At 31.6% G+C, this 12,844-nt stretch overlaps 1 protein-coding gene across 2 annotated transcripts; it reads left to right on the top strand.

The window, feature by feature from the left end:
- The first annotated feature begins 7,718 nt into the window (after positions 1-7,718).
- LOC111210089 (protein IQ-DOMAIN 21) lies at positions 7,719-12,599 on the top strand. 2 transcript variants are annotated; one of them, XM_022710422.2, is made up of 7 exons: positions 7,719-7,973; positions 8,172-8,286; positions 9,518-9,835; positions 10,680-10,902; positions 11,297-11,382; positions 11,483-11,548; positions 11,770-12,599. In XM_022710422.2, the coding sequence occupies exons 2-7, from the start codon at positions 8,209-8,211 to the stop codon at positions 12,424-12,426; spliced, it is 1,428 nt and encodes a 475-aa protein (XP_022566143.2). In that variant the 5' UTR covers positions 7,719-7,973; positions 8,172-8,208; the 3' UTR covers positions 12,427-12,599. The 2 variants fall into 2 exon arrangements, with proteins under 2 accessions (XP_022566143.2, XP_048607607.1); XM_048751650.1 differs by lacking the exon at positions 7,719-7,973 and having other exon boundaries at positions 9,499-9,835.
- Positions 12,600-12,844: the final 245 nt, after the last annotated feature.

Raw genomic sequence — 12,844 nt, 5'->3', positions numbered from 1 at the left:
TTAAGATTCTAGAAATATAATTAATATTTATTCCATCTCTGCTAAGTGTTTTATATTGCACCTTCATTGGTTTAAACCATTTTGTTCCCTCCAATTTTCTATCTAAATATTTAAAGTAGCTTGGATATTATAGGCATAGAACTTGTAAAATACGGTATATTATAAAACCATATTTCTTTTTTTTTGCAACTTCGACATTCAAACTTTTTGGAGAAATCAATTCTCTTAAAATGTAAATACAAACACTCTTTTATCTTTTCATGTCCATGAGTTTAATTCAAGATTCATATTCTTTTTCTATCAGCACTATTATAAACGTTAAAATGATTTTAGTGATCCTAAAATTGCATAAATAGTAAATATATGATATAAGTTTCAAAAAAAGAAGAAGATATATATGCAACTCCTTCTGTTCCCGAAATTAAGATTTTCTAGAGTATGCACGCTTATTAAGAATTTAATAAATGTTTATAATTTAATTTATTTTTTACTTTATTATATACTTTCCAATAACTTTCCACCAATGAAATTTAATCAATTCATATATTCTCAATTAATGTTCCTCAAAAGCATAAAAAAGTATCTTACCAATATAGAAAATCTATATTTGTGGAACAAGAAAAAAATATAAAAAAATTTTACTTTCGGGAACGGAGGGATATATCACTAAGGAATATCATGTTTAATTGAGCTTTTTATTATGTATTACAGATCTCGTATGTCTACAACTTTCGTAATCTACTGAACTAATCTCTATCAATATTCGATGCATAACATATTTTAGCTTACTCCTGTGGATCTGTAGTTATGTATGATGTGAACATGATTTTACATGAACCCTAAGATCTTTAACATCTAGACTAATCACATAATATAACATAAGAGAGATTATGGAGTACCTCCATTCATTGTTGCAAAAATCTTCTTGAACGGTTTTGATCATGGAATATGATTGCTTGATCTTTAAGTTGGAGTTAGATCTTCTCTCCATAAGATGATCTCTTGATCTTTAAGTTGGAGTTAAGCCTTCTTTCCCCTTGCCTACACCTTTCTTTATGTGTTTCTCTTAGTTTTGTTGTGATGCTTTAGGATGGAGCAAAGACATCTATTTATAGGTGGGGAGAGGGACCTAGCTTCCTCATCAAGTTTTGATAACTTTCTCACCAACTTTTTCTTACTTTCTTGGCAAGTTTATCCTTTAATCTCAACCATCCATCAAAATTGAGTAAGTGACAAGTGTTTTGTTTAAGATGACTCATTTCAGTAGGAGAAGACAAATGTGAAGTGTTCTAGAACATTAGGTTCATACATTGAACCTTTTCTCTTAAGCATCTTCCACTAGACTTGTCCTTCAAGTCACTCTTTTCTTCTAGAACATTAGTCACTTATACTTTAATTAAAACATTAGGAAATAAACTCCATTATTTACCATTTTATTGGTTACCAAGTATGCTTAAGGTTAACCATCTTAATAAGAAATAGATTAACATAAGACCACATCATGAGAAAGAAATATTCATTCATATACATTCATATATATAATATTTCTTACATTCTCCCACTTGGTCGTTAGTAAAAATCTCTTAAGATTTCTTATTGAAAATCATAAGGTCGACTTCGTTTGCTAAACCTTTGCTTTTATTTGGTCATCATAATTGTCTTAGCTAATCTAGCAAACAATGAGAGTCATGGCGGGCACATATTATTTTGCAACATGATTCCTTCCATGCACTACTACATTGCTTACTATCATAGTTAGACCATAAGTAGGAGTTATCATAATGGTCCCTTTTATGTCTTGTTTAAAGACTTATTATGTTATCAGTAATCCAACAATGATAATGTGTACACACTTTGGAAACAGAATATAAAAGATTCAAAAGTTATTAAGAGCTCATATATTGTCAAATATATGCTAAACATAATCAAACAACTTTAATAGCTATCCATTAGACCCATAATTTCTAGATTTTCTTTAATGTCTTTGGATATAAAGCTTTCGTAAATATGTTTTTGACCATAAGTTTATGCATATATGCATATTGACAAATTTTTCCTCTTTTGAAATCTTACTTTAATGACATATATAAATCTTAATGTCCATATACTTGGATCCTTTAGGATAGCATGTCTTACTTAAGACTGAATATTTTACTATCAAATAAAGAGTCGAACACTTACGGTTTCAAACTCAAAGATACTATTGCAATCATAATTAACTTTATAAAAGCCTCATAAACTTGCCACACACACAGCCTCTTTATTGGACGTTAAAGCAATTACAACTATAAGCCTTTCCATAATAAGGTATCTCATTTGATGAGATACACATTGCTAAAATTGTAATGCTTAGAACTATTATATCCATTAAAATCCGAGTTTGAAAATCCAACCACCTGTGGGTGTGTTGATTTCTTATATGTGAGCAAGTGATTTCTTGTTTCCTTTAGATATCTCAAAATTTATTTTCAACTTTTCATTTCTTTAAGTTTCACTATGCGAACATTGCTTAAGATTAAGCTTATCATATTTCTGCATAGGAACAATGCTAGAAGAACACATTATCATGCCATATCTCTCAAGAATTTTGTCAACATATGTATTATGAGACAACCTTAAAATTCCAAGTGATATGTCACGGAAAATTTCAATCCCAATCACAAAAGTTACCTTGCCCATATCTTTCATTGCAAAGTTTTTAGAGAGATAATTCCTGGTCTCATTTAATAGACCAAGATCACTTCTGGCCAATAAGATATCATCAACATACATAACCAAAAATATGAACTTACTCCCACTGATCTTGAGGTATATACATGGATCTACATATATTCTATTTGAAACCGAATTTCCTAATGGTTTCATCAAATTTTAAATACCACTTCTCAAGGTTTGTTTCAGTTCATAAATTGGTTTCTTTAGTTTGTAAACCATGTCTTCCTATGCGCTTCGATTATGAAGCCTACAGGTTGACGCATACAGACTTTTGTAAGTCACCATTAAGAAAAGGTAATTCTTTCATCGGTAATGGAACTCAAGATCGTACTGAGCTACCAAGGCCCATGATAATTCTTATTGAGTCTCTTACAGACTCATGAAAAAAAAAAAGAATCAGTCTAATCGATGCCTTCCTTTCTATCGAAACCTTTGGCTACAAGTCGGGCTTTATGTCGTTCAATATTTCCATTATAGTCGAGTTTGATCTTATAGATCCACACTCGACTAGTATGTTCTTAAGGTAATTGAACAACGTCCCATACTTCATTTTCAGCCATCGAGATTACTTTATCTTTCATGGCATCAATTCATTTCTCGGAATTAACATCTTTTAAGGCTCTGAATAAGAAACCAAATCTTTAATATTCAATTATACAGATTCTACTTGATAAAGTACCTATTGAAAATAGCAAATCTACGCATACGAGTAGATCTTCTTAATGCTTGTTCCTCTTTTACATCATGTACTTAATCATTATTGGCAACTTTTCATCATGGAGTATATGGTGATTCATTGGGTTTTACTCATTGTTAAACTTACAACAACATGAGAATTTCCACCATTCATAATTTAGGATAACATGTTACTTACACTAATTTCTTGAATGACCATTTCTTAACTTTATGACTCCCACTAATGTTGCCATTCTTATAAAATCTGACATTATTGGTTTCTATTATCACGTACTATGGTTTGGACAATTTAACTTATATCCTTTAGATGTCTCAGGATAACCTATAAAGAAACCACTGATCATTCTGAAATCTAATTTCTTTTCATGTGGATTATAAATTCTTGCTTAATTGGACATCGTCATACTTTGAGATATCCCATACTAGGTTAGCAGCCTTTATACAGTTCAAAAGGAGTCTTGAGAACTGCTTTGCTGGTAACCTTATTCAAGAAATATACTGCAATACATAATGCATCTATCCATAACGATATAAGTGAATTTTCATAAATCAAACCATTTACATAAAAGTACGGTTATGCCTTTCAGCTACACCATTATGCCATGGAGAACCAGGCATGTACTGATATAATTCTTAATTTTTGGAGAAATTTGGCAAAAGGTCCGAGACATTGTCTCTTTTCATCATACTTGCCATAAATTCATTACCTTTAAATGACCTTATGATTTTCACTTTTATATCTTAATTCCTTTCTACTTTAATTTTGAATACTTGTAATGTATCCAAAATTGAGACTTTCATGCAGTACATATACATAACAATAATGTGAATAATCATCAATAAAGGTAATTGAATACTTTTCATCTCTAAAAGATAAAACGTCAAAGGGTATAAAAATATTTGTATGTATAATTCAAGAAGCTTTACATTTCTTGTGACTCATTCCTTAGTGTGTTTATTTGCTTATCCCTAATGCAATATATACACATTTTATGCCACAAGAAATACTGATCATTAGTACACGTTTTATATACTTTAATTTTCCTTTAATGTGCAGAACTAGATATGTTTTTAAAGATTGATCGGCCAGTGTTACCAAATATCGGCCATCAACTAATATTCTTGAATCGAATCAATTAGGGTTCAAAAACAAATTAAAACATCCATCTCTTTAAGTTGATTTAAAAACCCAGTCATAAAACTAAAACTTATGGGAAATATATGGAACATATAATGTTTGGAAAGAATCCAAACAAAATCCAATATTCATAATGAGGAGTGCCAATAGCTTCAACTATCACTTCGCTCTAATTCCCATAAGTACTTAGTTTACACTTGAAATTACGGTTTTGATCATAAATAAATCATGCACGGAATTAATTACATGTACATTAGAACCATTATCCAGCACCAAGTTTTAGAAGAAATATTATAAGAATAGATTCGAAAACCCTTACGGAACTTAAAAGGTTACATTTTTTGAACTATTTTCTTCTTTTATCGCAATCTTTCTGAAAGAGTTCAGATTTTTTCATATGTCATCTTTCTTTGTCTTTTTCTTCTCATTTACTTAATATCCATTATGGGTGGTGGTATTTTATGACTTACTTAGGTCTAGCTCCTTGAACATAATAGACAACTTTAATACCTTTACGGACAAGCCGAAAGATAGGTCATTTCAATGCAATTTTCATGCATAGACCTTATGTCATTATCCTTTTATGGTTGTAAGATGTGCCATAAGTTTCCCAACTAGAGATTTGGTTGCAATCTTAAACCGTTCTTCTATATATTTAAGATATTTTTATTTTTAGCTTTATAAGCTGTCATAAAGAAAGTTTTAATGTTTTTAATTATTGTCATATTAAGATCGTAATTCTCAGTCTATTCAATTTCAACCAAGCTTTATGGAAATTATTTTCGTCCTAAGTACTATACACCATTAGTGAATTTGACTCATTATTGTGGAGTGTCAAATTCAAGTATAGTACTCTTAATATGGACTCAACTTTCCCTTTTCATTCTGAGAAGTCGGTTCCGGTTAGGACTGAAATAGACGAGACTTTATATGATAAGCTTTCAAACAATTTATTGTTTTGAGATACACAAGTTTAAATTATGCTTTTAGACTTAATCAACACATATATTTATTGAATACTTATGCCAAGAAATTATGGTTGCTCCTGTGGGTAGCAGCCATATTTTCATCAATAATCATAGTATTCGAAAACATTTATGAGTGATGTATCGAATTACTCAGATTAAGTTATATGTGGATATACTTAATCCTCACAATACAAACACTATAAGTTATTTGATCATATTTTGTGTATATAGTCTACCTGTGGGTAACTACTTATTACTCAAAATATCAAATACTTATTTGAACAATAATTTTCATTTCGCAAATCATTTTAGAATAAAGTCATTGTGGTGATATCGCTATCCTAATTTTGCTCTATATATGAAAAATATTGTTTTATAAAATTATGCATAAATTACTTACTTTAATTTATATATGATTTATGTATAGAAAAATTTATGCATTGATTAATTCTCATTTCAGAGATCGAAATAGAATACATACATATAATATCTGATTCAAGATTTCCGAAAACTCTCATCGATTTTATACCGAAACTTAAACATTATTTTAGATCTAATTTTACTATTACTTAAGTATAGATCTACTTTAATTCTATAAATCATAAATCTATTATACTTTCCGGATTAGCTAGATGTTTATAACCATTAGCTCTGATACCACATGTAAACATGAACCCTAAGATCTTTAACATCTAGACTAATCACATAATATAACTATAAGAGAGATTATGGAGTACCTCCATTCATTGTTGCGAAAATCTTCTTGAACGGTTTTGATCATGGAATATGATTGCTTGATATATAAGTTGGAGTTAGATCTTCTCTCCATAAGATGATCTCTTGATCTTTAAGTTGGAGTTAAGCCTCCTCTCCCCTTGCCTACACCTTTCTTTATGTGTTTCTCTTAGTTTTGTTGTGATGCTTTAGGATGGAGCAAAATCTATTATAGGTGGGGAGAGGGACCTAGCTTCCTCATCAAGTTTTGATAACTTTCTCACCAAGTTTTTTTACTTTCTCGGCAAGTTTATCCTTTAATCTCAACCATCCATCAAAGTTAAGTAAGTGACAAGTGTTTTGTTTAAGATGACTCATTTCATTAGGAGAAGACAAGTGTGAAGTGTTCTAGAACATTAGGTTCATACATTGAACTTGTTCTCTTAAGTATCTTCCATTAGACTTGTCCTTCAAGTCACTCTTCTCTTCTAGAACATTAGTCACTTGTATTTAAATTAAAACATTAGGAAATAAACTCCATTATTTACCATTTTATTGGTTACCAAGTATGCTTAAGGTTAACCAGATTAACATAAGACCACATCATGAGAAAGAAATATTCATTCATATACATGCATATATATATAAAATTTCTTACATATGAGTCTCGATGAGTATTGAGATCGAAAGGTGATCCAATTTGGAGGTGGTGTGCTGTAGGTCTTGTGCCCGCATAGAGAAGTTAGGTCGCCGTTTTTAAAACAACCGCACATTGTCATATTTGTATTTTCCAATCTAATTTAGTTTACATCTAAAAAGTACTAACGGCGTCATTTGCTATTTTCTACGTCTCTTATGTTCCTAAAAAATTCATATTATAGTTATTTCGCAATTATTAAGAAAATATATAAAATTGTATTTTTTAATTAACTATTCCCAATAACTTTTAATCAATGATATTTTATTAAACATAATTGTATTTTCTTGAAAAGTATAATTTTTCATTAATTAATGTATTGAAAATGTAAAAAATGTATTTTTTTGAAACAAATTTTTTTTCTAAAACACGGATCTTTTAGGAATGGAGAGAGTAGTACATTTTAATACCTATAGATTAAAAACAATAATTTGTGTAGACTATTATGCCTAGCTAGTCGTCCGCCGTTTATTTGATTACAATTGGTAACATGAGTTATTTCACATATCATTCATGAGGATTAGTCTAAGCCTCAGCTTTAAAACTTCTTTGATTACTGTTATATTTTAACTATATATTTACGTATACAAATTCCATCAGAAATATGTAAAATAGAGTATATAATATAGGTCCACAAATCCACAGATTTTAAAAAGTCAAAACATATTTTTTAATGGAATGAGGAGCTCAATTGTCTTCTTTCGTTTTTCCCGATCATCACAAATGTCAGAAGACTTTATACAAAAGAGAAAATGTGATTGGCGTTAAATAAAAACGAAAAAGAAAAAGACAAAAATAGAAACCTCGTGAACTTCGTAAAAACACTTAACGGCGTTTAACCGAACTCAACGTGACTCCGTTAATGGTTTCATTATCGGTGGTGAAGTGAGACACCTCCTCTTTCTCAACTTAACTCTATGTGACTTCTCTCTCTCTCACTCTCTCACCTCTTATCTTTCTCATTCTCTCTCCATACACACTCTCCCTCTCTCTCTCTCTAAACTTAAAAAATCGCTTGAATGACTTGATCACACTGCACAAACATGTAAGTTCCTGAATGCTCATTTATACATATATGTCTAACTTGTATGCATCTGGATATGTTATATATAAACGCAAAACCCTGTACGTTACAATGTTACACATTTTGGTTTTGGCTACTTCTGGAATTGTTTTTGCTTTTGCAGATTTAAAGCTAATTTGAGAAACTTTAATTAAAAGCATATTTTGAAACATTTTTCAGTATTGATAGAGCTTATGATCAAAGAGTTTTGCCGGAAATGGGGAAGAAAGGGAATGGTGGATGGTTCTCAACGGTGAAGAAGAAGGTCTTTAAGTCCTCTCCTAAAGACTCAAAGGTATATCCAAACATACCTTTAGTTATTACATTCATACATTTCTCATTAAATTGCAGCATCATAACTCGATGTACTACAAACATATAAGAAGTATTTGGATCTAAAACTTAATCGAAAATACTAATTATAGCCATTTTACCCAAAATAAAGAAAGAATCTATAGTTATCAAAGTACACATGTGTAACGTTTTAATTAATTTAAGCACTTCTAACAAAACTAAACTTGAAGAGTAAGATATACTATATGCCCCATAATTGTTTACTTAAATAATAAGTAATTTTGGTTTAATGTCTTTTTCTTCTTGAATTAGGCAATATGCATGTTAGATATGCATATCTTAAAACATTATGCATACGTAATGTACTAATGATATGCACTGAATTTATTAACCTGATATGTTACATACAAATTAACGCATTTTACACGGCACTATCAAGAGAGTGACGATTCTATTTATTTATTTTTTATTTTTGTTGTTGTTGTTGCAATATAAACCTTTTTTGTTTGCATTATTTAAGTAGTGTCCGTAAGATGCATTTATGTATATACTTTAGCTTAAAAAGGGAACAAGTAATACGATCGTTCATCTTACATGACAAGTTGAGTCAAAAATTAAATGTAAAGACCGTAATTATGAATTAAAAGCCGAAAAAGATTGGTCCCCTTTTGAAAGAGATGGACTAAGGAGGCTCCTCATAAGAGCATTGATATATGATTTTCATGACACCTAAAACAAATCTTTTTCCTTTCTCCCCAAATTTCATGTGCATTGCTTTGTTCCCTCGCCATCACTCCACCAATTTCATGTGCATTGCTTTGTTCCCTCGCCATCACTCCACCCATTTATTTCCCCACCTATAGATATATGTATGTTTATGTCAACTTGTAACTACATATATGCATATCTTCACGTTACTATAGTATAGTCCTTTTATTTACCACTATCCTAACGTTTAGCCCCACAATCTTTATCACTTTCTATTTATTTTGGATCTCAACTCTAACGGTCTAATCCTTTATGCCATTAGCATTAATGGTCTCCCAAAGAATTCTCATACAAAAAAAGAAGTGAAAATGAACGAAGTAACTATAGTGAAGACTGAAAACGTTGAAAATTTTGGACCTGAAATAAAAAGCTAAAAGGAAGTAATATGCCCATAAACTTGTAAAGATGAAAATATTTCAAATGATGTATAATTACTATTTCACAGTTGATTTAAACATATGCAGAGAGAGAACAACATTAGCAACAGCGACGCCAACAGGTGGCAGCAGCAAAACGACACGCAAGAAGTCGTGTCTTTTGAAAAGTTTCCGGAGGAAAGTTCGCCGGAGATCTCCCATGACGTCGAGAGCATAGCTTCTACTCCGGCAACGGCTATTGGAGAGAGAAAACATGCCATGGCTATGGCCACGGCAGATGCTGCTAAAGCTGCGGTTGCGGCCGCAGAAGCCGCGGCTAAAGTCGTTCGTCTTGCCGGCTATAACCGCCTGACAGAGGAAGATACCGCCGCAGTGCTCATCCAATCGCAGTACAGGGGTTATTTGGTAATTTAGATTCCTAATTTTTTTTTCTGTAAATAAATATTATCTCTATTCTACAAATATATCACACACTATAAAAATAAACTTAAATACTAAAGAGCATTTTTTTTTTAATTTCCAAAGTTTTTTTATAAAAAAAATCAAAAGTTTAGTTTATTCTAAATAATAATTGTTTTCAATTAATGTAGATAAAATAGTTAAACATGTACTCCCTCCCTCCGTTTCGATTTAGTTGTTGTTGTAGGGAAAAAAATTCGTTTCAAAATAAGTGTCGTTTTAGAGTTTCAATGTAAAATTTATTAATAAGATTTTTAATTTTATTTTTCTAATGGTTGAAATATGGTTAGGTGTATTGGTAATTATGTTTTTATTTTGGAAATGTACAAAATCATATGTTTTATTAATCTGTGTGTATAAACCTAGAACGACAATTAAAGTGAAACAGAGGGACTAAGAAACTGTTTTGAAACACACAAAATTTTTTTGGAAATACACAAAGCACACAAAAAAATGTTTTTGTGGAAAAGTAAAAACTTTCAAAACATCTATATCTTATCATGTGGAACGGAATGAGTAATTTCAACTGTCATCGCGATCACCAGTTTGCTAAAATTTATTTAGAATTAAATAAGTTACCATCGGAATCGAAATATATTTGGCTACTATGTTTAAACCGGTATTAACTGATATTTGTATACAAATTCATTGAAAACGTAGCTCATTTATTCATTGTAACTTGTAGTTGCAAACTAGTAGTAAACCAGTAATCTTAAGAAACAACCGGTTTATCCAAGGTTATGACCGTTTGTTTTTTATGTTTTTGTTTTTCTTTCTTTATCTATTGTAGGCGAGACGAGCACTTCGTGCCTTAAAAGGACTAGTTAGGCTACAAGCATTGGTACGTGGTTACCACGTACGTAAACAGGCACAAATGACCATGAAATGTATGCAAGCTCTAGTTCGTGTCCAAGGCCGAGTGAGAGCCAGAAGGCTCCAAGTGGCTCATGACCGGTTTAAGAAACAGTTTGAAGAAGAAGAGAGTCGATTTATGATGGAAAAATCGAACAAAGGTACGTACTGAGATGTTTAGAAAAATTCTCCATGATAGTTTTTTTTTAAGTTTTTGTCACAAAAATAGTATTCGATGAGAAAAATGATCAAAAAAAGTTTTATTAGATGATAAAAATATATTTATACCCTAAAGTTAACTAATTTATATTTAAGGTTTAGAATTAATGGGCGGGTTTTTGAGGATATGGTCTCAAATTTAAAAACTAAAAAATAAATATTAAAATTTTCAAAATAAAAAAGAAGCATTTTGGTTATTTTCTTATTGAGGGCTATTTTGTGATAAAAATTTTAAAAAAATTATTTGAGAGAATTGTCCAAATGTTTATGGTGGATATTATATATACATGCATTTCCGATGGTGAACATAATATTTATAATTGTATGGTTTTGTAGGATCTGCGAATGTCCAAACCGAACGAGAAAAAAAGAAGAAATTACACGATGTGAACCGAACCAGCCTGTACCAAACTCCAGGGAAGGTAATGTGGAAAAACCATGGGTACTATGTTCTACAATATTGTCTTATAAGAAAGTACTATATTGTAAACTATTAGTTAATTGTATTTTGAGTATAAACAGGGAAAAGAGAAGACTCAAGGAATGATGGAAAGAGAGAGGGCTCTTGCTTATGCATACACCTACCAGGTTGGACATCTCTCTTTTTCCTAATAACTTTTACTCTCTCAAAATAGCCTTCTAATTTTTGATAAAATTAAATTGGACAATATTTTCATACGTGACATCTGAAATATATATACGTGACATCTGAAATATATGGAAAGAAAAAAAAATTACAAAAAATAATATATATGTACTATTTATATCTTTAACATCTTTACTTACACGATTTTGTTTTCAAATTGAAGCGGCAAATGCAACACACAAATGATGGCGATGCAATTAGATTTTCTGTCAATGGGCCTGATAGAAGTCAATTAGCTTGGAACTGGCTTGACCATTGGATGTCTTCCCGACCATACACAGGCCGTCAAACCGTACCCGGTTCCAGTCCCGGTCCTGGTCAGTACAATCCTCCTCCATATCCACCTTTCCCCACAGCTGCAACAACCACGGCTGGTAACACCACACCGGATGATGTATCGGAGAAAACGGTGGAAATGGACGCGACCACTCCTACTAGCCTCAAGGACAGGATAATCGGTCTAATTGACCGAGAGTATATAGACTTAGGAACATACAGACAAGCCCATAAGCAACGTAAAAGCCCAAACCGTATACCAAGCTATATGGCTCCAACTGCATCTGCAAATGCTAAAGTTCGTGACCAAGGCACTACCGTCAAGCTTCAAGGCACTTCTTTTATTCCAAATTGGAACTCGTCGACCAAACAAGGTTCGATTAATGGGTCGGGTTGTGGTTCGTCAAGTTCTTGTGGAGAAGTAATAACCGGTTATCCCGGTCTCAGGAGTCCTAACCCCAAAACGGACATCCGACGTAAACCCGTTAGTCCTAGTCAAAGTCCTACCGGATACGGGAAGAGAGGCTGGAGGCATGATCATTAGAAGAAGTATCTGAATCTTTTTTTGGTTTCTTGGAATAAAACTTAACGTATGTGTGGTTGGTTATCTGAATATATAACTTATTTGATAAAATTGTATATGACATGAATACACGAACATATTTTCTCTAGTTGGTCAGAGCAATATGTTATGAATGAAATACTCTCTCTTTAAAATATTGTTTAATTCTATTTACCAAAAGTAATCATTGTACAAACGTCTCATAGCGGTGAATCACAGCGTCAATCCAGTACAACAGTTACAAATAGCATAAATCTGTTATTCCAACTACAAATGTATTTATGGCATTACTTCGTTACGTGCCACTTCACTCTTTCGATCCAACTGATCCACACTGAAGTCTTAATCCTCTCCAAACCATCAACTGTCAAGTCTTTCCTCTATTTTCTATAATAATTTT

This window comes from Brassica napus, chromosome C3 (assembly GCF_020379485.1).
Source record: "Brassica napus cultivar Da-Ae chromosome C3, Da-Ae, whole genome shotgun sequence".
Lineage (NCBI taxonomy): Eukaryota > Viridiplantae > Streptophyta > Magnoliopsida > Brassicales > Brassicaceae > Brassica > Brassica napus.
Note: the sequence above shows the minus strand (reverse complement) of the source record. Positions and strands in the feature narration are given on the sequence as shown.